The sequence below is a fragment of the Aotus nancymaae genome, unplaced genomic scaffold, assembly GCF_030222135.1.
Source record: "Aotus nancymaae isolate 86718 unplaced genomic scaffold, 86718_ANA_hifiasm-v0.15.2.pri h1tg000004l, whole genome shotgun sequence".
NCBI lineage: Eukaryota > Metazoa > Chordata > Mammalia > Primates > Aotidae > Aotus > Aotus nancymaae.
In genome coordinates this window covers 40489968-40506806 of record NW_026988415.1, presented here as the reverse complement: position 1 = coordinate 40506806, position 16839 = coordinate 40489968, and the positions used below count along the sequence as shown (strand labels likewise).

General features: G+C 35.7%; 1 protein-coding gene across 1 annotated transcript in view; it reads left to right on the top strand.

Moving 5' to 3' along the window:
* DNAAF6 (dynein axonemal assembly factor 6) overlaps nt 1–16839 on the top strand; it is a 42256-nt gene that overhangs the window by 7717 nt on the left and 17700 nt on the right. The window contains exons 3-5 of the mRNA XM_012451800.2: nt 3560–3632; nt 5790–5895; nt 9394–9490. Coding sequence (XP_012307223.1) covers nt 3560–3632; nt 5790–5895; nt 9394–9490 — 276 coding nt within the window. The remainder of the gene's footprint in view (nt 1–3559; nt 3633–5789; nt 5896–9393; nt 9491–16839) is intronic.

The window sequence follows — 16839 nt, the reverse complement described above, 5'->3', positions numbered from 1 at the left end:
CATTAATGCAGAATAGAAAGTTTTTGAGCCAAATAATAGGACAAACTAGTTTCAGCCTACAAAAATTGGCTTCCCAGTAATGCACAAATAAAGCTATGGAGTCTAATTAGTTGAGTAGCATTTGGGGTCAGGATAGGTAATGACAGTAAGGTTTGCAGTAGCAAGATGGGCTTCATTTTGCATAGAAGAGTTCCTTGAACTGACCTTTGGCCACTCCAAGTTTACTGCCAGTATTCCCAGAAAAATTAAAACACTTTTATATAACTCCCTGCTCTCCATTCTCCTATTTCTTTTATTTATTTATTTAGACGGAGTCTTGCTCTGTCTCCCAGGCTGGAGTACAGTGGCACAATCTTGGCTCACTGTAATCTCTGCCTCCCAGGTTCAAGTGATTCTCCTGCCTCAGCCTCCCAAATAGCTGTGACTACAGGGGAGTGCCACCAGGCCCAGCTAATTTTTGTATTTTTAGTAGAGACAGAGAGTTTCACTGTCTTAGCCAGGATGGTCTCGATCTCCTGACCTCATGATCCACCCGCTTCAGCCTCCCAAAGTGCTGGGATTACAGGCATGAGCCACCACACCACACCCGGCCCATTCTCCTATTTCTTAAATATCAGTGAACCTTGGCTATCAGACTGCCTATGATAGGGCAAACAAAATTTGGGGCAAAAATCCCATATTGTAACAGAATATGTCAATTTGCATAAAATTATTTTAATGAGGTGTTTTGCCGTATGACCAATTTACCTTGAATAAATCATCTTTCATGAATATGCATACCAATTTACTCCTCCCAAAATTTATTTTTGCCACAATGTAGAGAAAAAAGCATGCTATGAACAGGCAGCAAATTCAGTGGCTCAGATTGACACTGAACTGAGTTACCACCCTAAGGAAGAGCTTAGGTAGAATAGGGCAGAATTAAATAAGACATGAAATGGAAATAAAATTTGTAGAACTGAGTCAGCTTGGAGCCAGGATCAGGAACCAGGAAGTTTTAGTCAGGGAAAAGTCTTAGTAGAGGCCAAACAAAGAAACATCAGGACGTTAATGACAGTATTAGCTATACACAACAAATAGGACGCAGGAGAAAATGTTAGGAACAATATATCAGTGAAGTTGGAAAGGCAAGCTTATTTTTGCTACCTTAGTTGAAGTAGCAGAATAATAATTTTCTGGAGCCTACATGCTGGGAAAGGTAGGGTTATGTCACATAGAAAAAGCATATCAAGTATTTGAGAAACAGTGATCTTGAGTATAATGAAGTGGAATTTGTAACTGGGACAGATTCAAATATAAGGATTTACCCTGGTTACAGAGCCTATTCCCTTTGGTGTTTATGGCTGGAGGTGTTTATTTGCATCTAGAGGTGTTTCTAGGAGGAAAGATGAATGCTTATGAGAATAGAGAGACTAACATAATATTACTGAATTGTACAATTTATAAAGGAAAATTGCTATACTAATGTATGATTCTGTATATCTGGATTATAAGCAATTTTGAGATAATTGGTCATTCAGACACCACAGTACAGATATCATTAGAGGATGTAGAATTACAGTATTAGAACAGTGGGAGAATAATTAATGTTTCTAATGAACTATTAAATTTTCCAGGAGAGAAACTGCTTTTCATTTTTTAACATGTATTAATCTTGGGAACTGTGGGATGATTACAAGAGTGATGTGTTTTTGAAAATATGCTCTCTGAAAACAGCAAGAGAACAGTTGCATACACATTGCTTCATTTACACTATCCCTTTTCTATGTGACTTGTTAAGAATATGGGAGATTGGGAAGAGAGTGTGTCTATCATTTTTCAAACTCATGAGGGGATATTAAGGCTTGTGGGAAATAAGGTTCACTGCTCTTCACAGACATTATAACGAGGATGTTCTGTCTTACATATTACAAAGTGGCATGAATTGCAATGATAAATTGCTCAGATAATTGGCTGTAGATTCATGGGATCAAATGATGTTCTAATATTCTAATAGAAAACAATCGCCAGATGGTTTTTAATGTTTTTATGAGCACATTCCCTCTTTTCACTTGAAAAATTTTTTTAATCGTTTATTTTCATTAAATTGATAAATTGAAACTCCCATGAGTTCTGATCCAATCACTGTCCATGGAGAGTATACCAATTTTTGTCATGAATATCCAGGGTTTTACTTCCACTGCTTTTAATTTTCTGTGGAAGGCAGCACTCAACCAAACAAGAGGCCCTCATGTTCTGAGAAATGCTTTACTCTGATTGACTATTAGTGTTCTGGTGATTAATAATTTAGGAAAAGTACTACACATTTATATTATATTAGTGATTAAAAAGAGGAAAAAATGTCCCAAATATTATCTTGGGATTTTCACATAAAAATGCCTGTAATGCCTTAACCGCAGACATAGCAATTTCGAAACACCTTTTGGAAACAAATACTATTTTAGACACTGCTGAGATATTATAGATTAATTTCTGATTTACAACTGTTGCAACAGTTTCACATAATAAAGACCCACGTGAGCTGTTCCATCAGGTTTCAAGGACAGACACTACTCTCCTTGCCCAAACAAGACATTCTAACTTTTGTGCAAGTCTAAAGTCTTAGAAGATGAGAACAGGAGCCTGAGAAAAGAGAGATAGAGGTGCTAGTCTGACAGTATGCAAGGAGGTAAGATTTTTTTGACTGCCAGCAGTGGAGTGAGTTGGAGTTCCAGGGTCTGACATCAGCAAAAACAATTAGTAAGAAATGGGGATTTTCTTAAAATATCAAAGAATTCCTGAGATGGGCCAATGAGGTGGTGTCACTATACTGATAGTGTAATATATGTTATACTTAGTTGAAAAAGTGAAGATTGTTCTTTTACTGGTTAGTCAGGAGAAGTCCTCTAGGGATGTGCATGCTTGTGCAGAAGATGGCAAAATAAACTTGTACTTGTATGAAGGCTGAGGTACATCAGCATATATTTGACACTATTAATTTGTGGCTGCTGTTTAAATTCACTAGGTCAGTGTCATGAGGCTGTGGGACAGGAAAGTGTTTCATACCTATAGTGGAAAATAGTAAAAGCAGTTATCAGGGCTTTTGAATGGTTAATTTGAAGTCTAAATACTTAGCTTCTGTTTACTGTTAGTTTTTATTTCTATAAAATTTTCACATACTTCTGTCCTCCATCTGACTATAACCAGACACTGCTAAACCCCAAAAGTGTCTATGCCTTTATACTAATACTTGATTCTGACTTCCATAGAGATGAATGTGGCTCATTCCTGTATCCCCAGGGATGCATGATTCACTGAGCTGGAACTAGGGATTTAGCCTGACCAAAGATCAATTCTGCCCTAGAGTCTATTAAACAAAACACTTTTTTGAAAGAACAAGGAAAGCATATTCAAAATAGTACTTGGCATCTGTCCCTCTGTTGTATAACAATGATGGGTAATTAAACTGGAAAGCTCCATGAGTTTTTTGATGGAAATCCTATCAAATTTAAAGTATCACTAGTCATATAGGTTATACAAGTAGTAATTATAGAATATTGGACTTTTTCTCCTCCTTCAGACAAGTGGTTTATCTACTATTGGAGCCATGGGTCCTGGAAATATTGGACCACCCCAAATTGAAGAGCTCAAAGGTAAGTTATTTAACAAAGCAGTATAGATCAATATAATATTTTCCTTGATAGAAAAATTATAGGGAGAGTAATACATACTAACACTAGTATTTGTTAAGATGAACTAAACAATGTATTGTATACTTGAAAATTGCTAAGCTAGTAGATTTTAAGGATTCTCATCACAAATAAATGATAAGTATGTGAGAGAATCCATATGTTAATTGCTTGAGTTAGCCATCCACTGTGTATATGTATTTCAGAACATCATGTGGTATATCATAAATATATACAATTTTTATTTGTCCATTAAAAACAGAGAAATAAATAATTTTTAAAAATAAAAAAGAACTAAAATAATCATGGAAATGATGAATAGCCATTTACACATAAAGATGCTGCTTTTACTCTATTACTGCAGATAGTTTTTCTAACAATGGAAAGATATTTACCTTGAATTATCCACATTCCTTGCACATTTTATGAGATAGAAAACCAAGAAAGTCATGTGTGGTTAGATCATTTTTTATTTTTTAGGGACTATTTACCAAGATGCTTAGCTTATTTATCTTCTACCTTCCTATATTCTAGCAATTTCATGGAATTCATTCATTGAATAATTTAATAAATATTTAGCCTAGTATGCATCAGGCAGTATGACCATCTCTGAGACTACAATGCAGATCAAACAGAAAAAGTCCCTGTTCTAATTGAGCTAATAGACTTTTGGAGAAGACAATAAAACAAATAACTACACAATTTTATCTTACATTAAGATGCTTATACATTAACATCTTTGGGTTTACTTATTAAAAAAAACAGGTCCAATAAATGAGGCAAAATAATATTTTTTACATTTCCCCAGCATTTTGATCTATACATTTTTACAGAGTTGAACATTTTACAAATCTTTAAAAATATAAAAGGCTCTAATTCTGTTGGTCATGATCACCATTAACCAGAGAATAGGCAGGGAGAGGAAGTGAATTTCGTTAATCAATTTAGTTAATTGCAAAAGATTTTATCTGGACAAATGTTGAAAATAATGACTAAAATGAAGTCTGAGAATGGTTTTAAAATTTCAGTTATTATTGCTACAGATACTCAAAAGGCTATTTGCCTTACTCAAGAGATACTCATTCCATGGCAGACTAGTTCACATTTGATGACTTTTGTGCTGCCTGTATTTCTGATAATGTAGGTCTAATAATCTTTAAATTCTGAAGGCAATGATTCATATGTAAAATGTTATATGTAAATCTGTAGTTAGGCTTTACAAAGCCCATGCTAGATAGAAGCTGATAATTTCAAAAGAATTGTCAGAATTGAAAATCTGACAATTGAGTACATTTCTGGGAATGCTTGAAATGACTAAAAGCAATGTTCTGCAACTAATGCAGGTCTCCATTGGATGCTACAATAGTTAGAACAAATGTAAGGTGGGTTTTTGCATGTCTACTGGGGCCTATCCACTTTTAAACATTAAAAGATGATATGCAGAAACCCAACCTCATGCTCAGCTTTGCATGAAGGACAAGTGGCAAAGATTTTCCTTAAAGCTCATGTCTACATGAGGAAAACGCTGGAGTAAAAAATGATCATTGTATTCACTGCTTTCAGTTTCTTTAATTGACATTATGATTTTGAGAATTATGTCATGCTTGCATGGAAAAGATATCAAAGGGTTTTTATATAGTAAAAACAATGCAAGATAAGACATTTTTCTCCAAATCAGATTGATTTTAGTTGTGATTTTTTTCTTTTATATAAAAATATTTTTAAATATAATCCTATTTATGTTTCTGGAAAAATGTGTAATATTTCTTTGCATATGTGTATGGAAAGAGCGAGAGAGAGACTGGAATGATACACAACAGAATACTAACATTGATTATCTCCAGCCAGTTGGATTATAGATTATTTTCTTATTTTTGTTTATGTGGTTTTAGCAAAATTTTCTACAGTTGTTATTACAGTTCTGCAATGTACTGGTTCTATATTGATAGAGAAACATTTAGTCAGTAGTTACTAATTTAGCTTGTTTTGACCAAAAAACAAGCTAGTGATTGCAAATAATGTTTTACTTCAATGATCCCAAACTGAGTGTGAAGAAGAACAGGAGCAATTTAGAGAAGGAAAAAAGCATGAGCTTCAGCTTTATCTTTCCTTTCTTCACAGTCATCCCTGAAACCAGCGAGAAAAATAATGAGGACATCTGGAATTCAGAAGAGATTCCAGAAGGAGCAGAACATGATGATATGTGGGATGCTAGAGAAATCCCAGAGTAAGTCAAATGAAGCCAGGAATGTCTTGAGAAGTTTAAGTTAGCTGTGTCATCTGATAGCACTCTATTTTTGACAAGATTCATAAAGTAACATACCACATAAAAGATAAAACTACAGTGACACGCAGAAGGCATGTGTAATTGATATTTTTTCCTTCTAGAGCAGAAACAAATAATAAGGCATAACACCTTCCTTTCAGTTATTATCTAGCAAAAAATGAAAAATATAGTCATTTCCATTATAAATTTATATTTAATGTTAGTTTGTTGTATAGTGTGGAGCTAACTGCAAGAAAACGAGCCCATTAAATTGCAGGGATTCATACAAACTAAATTACAATGCCATGTTTATTTGTCAAGGACTTGCTTTTAATTACTCAATGTTCTACAATTTTGGTAAAAGGCTATGTTCTCCCTCCAATTATCAATTATTACCCAGACTTATTTACTAGATATTCTAAGATTATACTTAGTATTCAGTGTATTTTGCAAGCAGGGTTCAAGACTTGCTTTGTAGCCTTTTCAATACAATCAAATTATAAATATGAAATTTAGAATTATTATAAAAAGACTTTTATTCTGATTTAAAAAGCACTCATACTTTTAAGAACCTTAAAGTATATTTATATACATAGATGAAATTATTGGTCAAATAGACTAAACTTTACATATATGTACTTTGAAATAAAATTCTGATTGACTATTTAGAATAGCAGGAAAACTAAAGCCAACATTTACTAAATTATGATGTACTGTATAAACTCTTAAAGACTTCTATGGCAAGTGATATAACAACTTTTCTCATTCTGAATACAGAACTATCCAGTATTTTTTTTTTTTTTTTCTGAGATAGAGTCTTGCTCTGTCACCCAGGCTGGAGTGTAGTGGCACGATCTTGGCTCACTGCAACCTGAGCCCCTCCTGGGTTCAAGCGATTCTCCTACCTCAGCCTCCCATGTAGCTGGGACTGCAGGCATGTGCCACTATGCCCAGCTAATTTTTGTATTTTTAGTAGAGATGGAGTTTCACCATGTTGGCCAGGCTGGTCTCGAATTCCTGACCTCAGGCGATCCACCTGCCTGAGCCTCCCAAAGTGCTAGGATTACAGGCATGAGCCACTGTGCCTGGCCAAAATTGTCCAGTATTAAACAGCAACAACAACAACAACAAACTCCATGCTTCCATCTTCTACATAAGTTCTGAAAATAGAAGCAGTAGGAGACTGCAGATAATTAACTACAAAGAAGTATCCAGCTTTCAAATAAACAACGTCAAAACCATAAACCTAATAAAAAATCAAAGGAGATTTTAAAACATTTCTTAGAGAACGAAGAGAGTAAATTTGAGGTTGTGTTTATATAGTGTCCACATATCCATATGAAAAGTAAGAAGTCACTCATTTGTCATATTGTCTAACGAATGTCAAATATCTATATGCAGCAAGCTTTAAATTTGAGTAAATTTTCCCTTTTCATCCTGATGTTTGATGTTTCGTAGATAGGACATCCGTGAAAGCTTTAAATGAATAATAACTGCAGTTATTATGAGGGAAATTGCTTTATAAGATTTTTTAAATCTTTATTTTCTATCTTATGAAGAGACATTTCAAAATTTCTCAATGGATAAAGAGGAAAATGGGTAAAGAATATGAACAGGCAGTTCAAAAAATAAGAATCACAAATGGCCAAATGAAAAAAATGACAAGGGCCTGAGCTAAGGCACTGGCCTTGGGGAGAAGCATAAGGGTCTGTATTTGAGTGAAAAGTTGGCATTTGGTGAGATAAAATGGATGAGAGGAGAGCATCAAAGATGATGCTGAAGTTACTAGTTTGGGTGACTGAGTAAATGATAATGCCATTAACTTTGATAGGAATTATAGGTGCAGTGAGTTTGTTTTTGTTTTCGTTTTTTCTTCTAAGACAGAGTCTTGCTCTGTTGCCCTGGCTGGAGTGCAGTGGTGTGATCTCGACTCACTGCAACCTCCACCTCCTGGGTTCAAGTGATTCTCCAGGCTCAGCCTCGAAAGTAGCTGAGACTACAGGTGTGTGCCACCATGACTGGCTAATGTTTTTTGTATTTTTTTGTAGAGATGGGGTTTCACCATGTTGGCCAGGCTGGTCCTAAACTCTTGGCCTCAAGCAATCCACCTGCCTCACCCTCCCAAAGTGCTGGGATTACAGGTGCGCACTCCATTTTTGTGAAGACTGCCTAACTGTGTTGCCCACGCTGGTCTCAAACTCCTGGACTCAAGCAATCCTCATGCCTCAGCCTCCCAAAGCACTGGGATTACAGTTGAGAGCCACTGTGACTAGCTGGTTTTTGATATGTACACTTTGAGTTGCCTTTGGGACATCCAGACAAACCTATGTAGTAGGCAGTTGGAAAATTGCATCAGGAGCTCAGGATAAGAGTAGGAGCTTGAGCAAATCCATTTGGGAGTAGTGAACATATAAATCAATCCCTTCTGTTTGTTTTAACCTGGCTTCAGCTTTGTAAATACTTGGTAGATGTTATAGCCTATTAAGAGAAAAGTGCCCCATAGCAAATAGCTGCTTATTGTTAGCCCTGTTCTAACTCAGAGAAATTCCTTTTTTAATTGTTGGACATTCCTATTGGCAAATGCTCAGAAGTTCAATCTAGTCTTTTAGTCTTACTATCCAGAGATTTACTGTTTCTTCATTAAGGTAGCATTAAGAAAAAAAAAAAAAAAAGTAAATGTTTGTTTCATGCTATCTGAAGAGATGGGGTACATTGTGGTGGATGCTTCCATAAACCATTCTATTACTGGAGGCCCAAATTTGGGGGAAGGGAACGAATTGTGAATTGTCATATTGGGGTGAAATATCAGGAAAATCTTTCATTAAACTCAGAATTCTGTAAGACTAGATTCTAAGCACTACAGTGTAGCTGTGCTGACTATATTGCCAGTGTTTCTATTGTAGAATTTTAGACATAGAGATCATTTATTTCAAACTCACACCTCCCTCCCATAAGTCATATAAATGTAGAAGCTGACCCCATGAGTTTGTAACTTGACCAAGGCCCACAGTTAATGACAGAAACAGTAGTAAACCTGAATTTTCTCCTCTACTCTGTGGTTTAAACTTAGCAGAGGAAGGTTTCTATCAATTCCTAGGTTATGGACTCTGTTTTTCTGAGCCATTGTTTTTCAGGAACAGACTTTTTTCTTCTAGTTTTAATCTTATTAGAATCTTATTAGAAGTTTGCTCAATCTATTTTATTTGTATAGCTCTAAAACATTTAAGGCTTTATTTTAGAAATTAATAACAATTCTGCTTTTCAGTGTTTATTTTTGACCACATTTCTAGACTTATTTTCCTTTATGTTCTATTATATGCCTGAAGACCTGCAAGCACTTTATTTATGTAGTCCTTTTACTTTTTCTGATAGCATGTCCTCATAAATTTCTAATTTTCTGTTCTATGACAGGAAATTGCTCTTTTATTTGAATCCCTATTATCATTGATTTTTTTTCAGGTATGAGATTGTATTCAGACAGCAGGTGGGAACTGAGGATGTATTTTTAGGGTTGTCAAAGAAAGACTCCTCAACAGGTTGTTGCACTGAACTAGTGGTAAGCCTCTCCTCCCCTTCTTCATTTTCTATATGACCGTTGTAGCTAAACTGACTGACTATTGTATGCATAATATTGTAGGCAAGGTTGTAAACTCTTTAAAAATTGCGGTTGCTATGTTTCAGGTACTAGGGGAATAATGGAATAGAGTTTCAAATTGTTAACTTGTATAAAATAAGCTAAGCTTACACGTTTGGATAAGATTTACAAATAAACATAATAGAATCATATGACACAATACACAATTTCTATTTTTATTCCTATTAAAATTTCCCAACTGGATTGGACTGGATTTTCTTTCATCCTAGTTCTGTCCCATGCATGCCATTTGACTGGTTATTAACTTCTGATGAATTGACAGACAATTGAAATGAAATGTCTCCTTCCCTGCATCTGTCTTATCTCTTATTTCTGTATTTCTTATAATGACTCAGCTTACAATGTGGGACTTAAAAAGGGATTTTCCTAATTTTGGGATCTGACTTCTGATTAAAAACACTAAGAAAGACATCTAAAATATTACTTTGCTTTCTTATCTGAATGAAGCTACAGAATGTTGGAGAACATCCTTTACCAGGTCACTGTTTCTGGATAACAGTTGTAGCAATACGAACAATTTCAATGATAACAACTTACTTTTGCTTATTTCATCCTCATAATGATCTTGTTGAAAAATCTGAGCCTAACCTAGAGTGTGGAATTTGACTCATTTTAGCAACATTAACGAGTAATTCTTGGGTTAAAAATTTATTTTTTGAGATCAGGGACTTTGCTTCTATTTTTTTCCCTCCTTTCTTACAATACATTATAGAATACTGTGGTGCCCATGGGAGATGTGTAATATTTTTTCCTTAAGCAAATGATAAATGGAATTTCTCTTTTGCATGAACTTCAGGTTTTCTCTTATTAGCAAAATCTAAGACATTCAATTGAATCAAGTAACATAATGGGAATAGTGGCTTTAAGTACCTCAGGAGATTTTTCAAACTCTAATAAGTTAAGGTTTCAAGTAATCTTGAAGTAATTAGCTCCCAGGGTTTTACCAGTAATATTCAAATTCCTCTCTCTTAAATTACTGAAAAATTGTGTTTTTGATGTGTAGTGTTGGGGATTGCTCTTAGTTCTGGAGGAATTCTAGGCCCTAAATTAACAAAAGTGTTGCAAGTCTTACCATTTCTCTCATGCAAAAATTGCCACTAGTTTTAGTAATAAAGATATTCTGAAAGAAGAATCTCAGAAACTAAGTCATACCTTATAATATGAATATATGGTTTATCTAAAACTCAATAAGAATACACAGAAGGCTTGCTATTTCTCTCAAATGAATTTATAATCAACTGGAGAGACAAAACTAACATAAATGAACTAATTTTATTATTAAGAATACAATAAGTACATTTATACTTATAAGTGTGTAACATAATTATATTAATACTTATAATTGTGTAAACAATTATAAGTCTACCAGAAGTTCAGAAGGTTGGGATAAGTCATGGGCACCACTGAAAAACAGCAGCAAATAACACATTGTTGATGCTATGGCGCTTTGTCACGTGTATACTGTTCCTTCTGTCTTTCCTTTATTTCTCTTTGTTTCTTCATTTATTCTTTAAATACTTAGTGAATGTTACTACATACCAGGGACTGTCCTAAGTACTAGAAATACAAAAATAAATAATAAACGGTCAATTGTCCTCAAGGAATTTATAGTAAAGGAAATTGACACCTAATAAATCATCGCAGTTCAGTATGGTAAGTACATATTTAGAGGCATATAGAATAGAATAGAATGATGGTTATCAGAGACTGGGAAGGGTAGTGGGCATGAGGGGGGGAATGGGGATGGTTAATGGGCACATAAATATAGTTAGACACAATAAATAAGATCTAGTGTTTGATAGTACAACAGAATGATAACAATCAGCAATAATTTGTTGTACATTTTAGAATAACTGACGGAGTACAATTGGAATGTTCATAACACAAAGAAATGATGAATGATTGAAGTGATAGAAATCCACACCATTTACCCTGATGTAATTATTATACACTATATGCCTGTATCAAAATATCTCATGCACCCCATAAATATATATGCCCATCATATACCCATAAAAATTAAAGATAGAATAATAAAGGCATATATCAGGTACATAGTGACATAAAGCAGGAAGGGATCAACTTTAAGTGAATAATATTTCTACAGTGGACAGCATTCTAAGAAGGGCATTCCAAGCAGAGGTAAGAGCACATGGAAAAGTATCCAGGCATGAAATAGCATGGCATATTTGAGTAAGCAGTGAATATAACAAGAATAAAGAGTAAGTGTAGGTAATAATGGACTGGTAAGCTGACACTCAAAAAAGATAAAAGCTTGTAGCTTTTATTTGAAGCTTGAATGTTATCCTGTAGGCATACTAATGATGACATTCACTATCATTGCTTACTCCACTGACAAGACCCAAAGTAACTAGATTGTTGAGCCCATCTCAAGTATTTCTTGCTCAAATTTATATGCTTATCATTCTTGCTGATAATATTGTGTTTCCTTGAATATAAGACATCATAAAATTGTAAATGTGTCATTTATTTAATGATAACAATGTTTCAGAAGAAAACAGGTATAATACCATATTATACCACCATTGATTATGCAGAGCATCTCAATATCAGAAACATTAAAATGTGAAGAAAATTGTACCTGAGAATTTCCTAAATATGTTATTTGGGTCCTAGAACTGGTCTATATGTAACAATCCAATCCAAAGTCTTTAAGAAGAAAACCCTTACTTAAACGGAGGAAGGCAATAGAAGTACAATCTGTTTATATACAAGAAGTAAGATTTGAGGTTTAAAAATTCACAAGGACCATCATTTCCTTTACCCTTCCCAGACTCCAAATAAGAAAGCAAAATTTATGAATCCTAAATAAAAGCAACGGTCCTAGACAAAATTCTGAATTAGGAATGTCTTCACCAAACCCTTCAAACCTCAAACCCAAAGAGCCTTATTATCCAAATTCTGCCCTATTGTTATCCTCTAGTATTGATTTATTCCTGAGTTTTTAGCCACCAAGTTTCCCTTGCCTTGACCTGTATTTATGTATTTTACAGCTAGAGCTAGCCAGTCGTTTATAGGTTTATTTTGTTTCTAGCTGTCAAGCTTTTTTTTTTTCAGATAAATTCTATAAGTAAGCCCAGTGTATTAAACATATAAAAAAGTACCACTGCCTTATTTAAAAAGGTATTATCACACATGAGGCAGCTCTTAGAAGAATGGCTGAGGCTCCTTGGAACACAGTTTGAAAGATGCTGGTCTAATTTCTCATCCTTAAATTACAGTTGATAAACTAAAGTTGGGCTTGCAAGGTTTCAAATACTCATATACATTAATGGAAGAATAATCAGAGATCTAGAGGGCTTCTTTTTCCTAGGTGACATATATACTTTTCTTTAAACCCTATGAGTGGAAGTCCCCTAGCTTTTTTTATTTTGTTTTGTTTGCCTTTTATCCTCTATCTATATTCTCCATTCCTCTCCCCAAAGCTCTCACTGTAATGTGTGTGATATTAGGTTGGTGCAAAAGTAATTGCAGTTTTGCCATTGCTACTGGTTATTGCCAGACTTACTAAGGTACTAGACCTCTTGGGTACTAGTTGAGGAGTATGGAAAAAGGAACTATAGGTATCAAAACTATGTAGGAAAATAGCCTAATTCTCCGTAAGATTATTTGTGGCAGGAAATGGGATGTGTGCGTTGGAAAAATAGGTCAGCAGATTCTCATTTTCACCCTTGGTGCTAAAATCCAAAAATGAATGGGACTAGGGTTATTGGTATTCTGCCAAATTACTCATTGTTTATTCTAGGAGAGGGGAAAGGCAGCTTGCAGATAGCGTGATGCTCTTTGACCTAGAATGAATACATAATATTTTGATGGATCTATATTGATAAGAGGACATTCTGATTGACCCAAGAAACAAGCCACTAAGCCTATTTTTTTTTTCCCTAACATCACCTCCTCCCTAGGATATGAGCCTTCCCCCATCTTTAAATCTCACTGAGAATGAGATGAGAGTCAGGGATGGGATAGAAGTCAGTCACCATCTGGCAGGCTGACACAACCAGAAGTCACATGTTTATCAAACATATTTATCTCAGAAAGTGCTATCAACAATTTTGAGCAAAGCATTTGTTGATTCTCTCAGAATTCACTTGCTTCCTGAATGGTCTGCTCTTTAAATCCTGATTTGTTTCTCAAGGTTAAAACAGTTATATTTGTTTACTTTTTTTTTTTATTTTTGAAACAGAGGCTCACTCCATTGCCCAGGCTGGAGTGCAGTGGCATAATCTCAGCTCACTGCTAAGCCACCGTGCCTGGCCTATATTTTCACTTTTAATGAAAATATGGATTTAGCTGCTTGATAATGAAATTAGCTGGGCATGTTGGTGCGTGCCTGTAATTCCAGCTACCACCATGCCCAGCTAATTTTGTATTTTTAGTAGAGACGGGGTTTCACCATGTTGGCCGGGCTAGCCTGGAACTCCTGACCTCAGGTGATCTGCCTGCCTCGGCCTCCCAAAGTGCTGGGATTAACAGGCGTGAGCTACCACGCCTGGTCTATATTTGTTTACTTTTAATGAAAACATGGATTTGGCTACTTGATAATGAAATAGATTTTGTTTTCCATTCCATTCCATTCTAGAAGATGGACCTAGTGTTTTGGTTTTTTTCTTTTTGGTAGGTTTCCTGATTATGTTAACCTTGTTTGATTAATTGTATCCCCGACCATGTGGCAGAGGGAAGGATATTTGAGCTGTAATATGATTCCATATTACTAGTTCCAGGCAGGACAGTAAATCTTCAATTAAATTTCTAATAGTTGTCTCAGTAATATATTCATAATATATACATTTATAGTTAATGTCATAACACTCCTTCATAATGATAGTGGTTGTGGGACATGGTAACAAATACCTCCTTAAAAGCTAATCTATGCCAGGTGCAGTGCCTCATGCCTATAATCCCAGCACTTTGGGAGGCCAAAACAGGTGGATCTGAGGCCGGGGAGACCCAGTCTCTACTAAAAATACAAAATTAGCCAGGCATGGTGGTACATTCCTATAATTCCAGCTACTCGGGAGGCTGAGGCAGAAGAATCTCTTGAACTCAGGAGGCAGAAGTTGTGGTGAGCCAAGATCGTGCCATTGCACTCCAGCCTGAGCAACAAGAATGAAACTTCATCTCAAAAAAAAAAAAAAAAAAAAAAAGAATCTAATCATAAAGACAGTATATTTTTGATAATGAAGGTAATATGTATATAAAATTTTAAACAATACCAAAATTAGTAGAGTTGACAATAAAAGTCCCCCGTAATGAGATGGAGAAAAATAGAGAGAGAATGTGTGTTTGAGATGGGCTATGGTCAACGATGGAATAAAGGTAAAGGATGTCTTATATACATGTATCACTTGATATATGTATCAGTAGTTTTACATTTTGATGATGTTATTTTGAGAAGGTTTCATCAAAATATCTGAATCACATGGTCTAGAATCCTTGAACTGGACCTGGCAGAAACTCCTGATTCCATGCAAGCAGATTCACAGATTGACCTTGGAAATTACCAATACTTGAGGAATGAATAAAGGTAGAGGAACTGAGAAGGATATTCAGAGATGAGAGAGAAACCATAATAGTATCTGTGGCTGTCAAGCAGGATTAGGATGCAGAAGGAACTTTGAGATTTGTCAGTTAAGAAGTCTTTGGTGATCTTTGGAAGACAGCAGCTTCAGTGGTATGGCCAATACCAGATCGAAGAAAGCTAAGAAGTGAAGAGGAAGTGAGGAAGAGAAGCCAGCAAATATAGATTGTTCTTTATGGAAGTTTAGTGGTGAAGAGGAGGAGAATAAGGAAATGATTGTTGAGGAGGAGGCAGGATTTAGGGGAGTTTATTTTAAGATAGGAGAGATGTATGCATTTCAGCTCATGACAAGAATCCATGCATTCATCCATGTAATATTTATTTAGTTCCTACTGCGTGTCTCTAGAGCTAATGGACAAAGAGTAAAATAAATAAATAAATAAAAATTTTTAAAGGAGGCATTTTTGGTTGTCACAATGATTACAGATTTTTTTTTCCTGAGATAAGGTCTTGCTCTGTCACCCAGGCTGGAACACAGTGGCCTGATCTCAGTTCACTGCAGCCTTGACGTCCCGGGCTCAAGCCATCCTCCCACCTCAGCCTTTCTAGTAGCTAGGACTGCAAGCATGCACCACAGTGCTGTTAATTTTTGCTTTTTTATTTTTTTGTAGAGACAGAGTCTCTCATTATGTTGCCCAAACTGGTCTCAAACTTCTGGGCTCAAGATATTCTCTTACCTTGGCCTCCCAGATTGCTGGGATTACAGGCATGGGCCGCCATGCCCAACTGATTACAGGATGTTATTGTCATTTAGTAATCAGGGCCAGGGTTGCCTTAAATCTTGCAATAAGAGGTATAGTCCTCAAGAATGAAGAATTGCCCTACACAAAATGCCCACATTGCTTTCCTCTAGTTTAAAAACATTAATTAGATAAAGAGGGATTGAAGATATGAGGGTGCTGCTACTCAGCAGCATTCTACCCTGTTGACTACTCTCTTCTTCTTCTTTTTTTTTTTTTCTTTTTGAGACAGAGTCTTGCTCTGTCACCCAGGCTGTAGTGCAGTGACGTGATCTTGGCTCAGTGCAACCTCTGCCTTCCAGGTTCAACCTATTCTCCTGCCTCAACCTCCCAAGTGGCTGCAACAACAGGCACACACCACTACACCAGCTAATTTTTGTATTTTTAGTAGAGACAGTGTTGGCCAGGCTGGTCTCGAACTTCTGGCCTCAAGTGATCCGCCTGCCTCGGCCTTCCAAAGTGCTCAGATTATAGGCGTGAGCCACCACACCCAGCCTGCTCTCTCCTTCTTGAAACAGTTTTCTTTTTACTTTAATGACCCCACTCTCACTGAGGAGTGAGGAAAGACTTCACTCTTTTCTTCCAAAATCACTAGGCATTCCTCCTCTCTTTCGCTCCCAAATCACTGGCTCTTCCTATTCTGCCTTAAGTTCTCTGGAGATTTGAGATATGTCTTTTTTTCTCTACCTATTCTCTTTTTACCTACTCTCATAGCTTTAAATACCATTTATCTCTCTAGTCCTGAACTCTCCCATGAGCTTTGGATTCATATAACTGACTATGTACTTGGCATCTCTTACTTGTTTAATAGACAACTAAATCCTAACATGTCTAAAACAGATCTCTTAATTGTCTCCCACAAACCTTTTCCTCATTCACTTCTGCATGGCAATAACATTTACCCAATT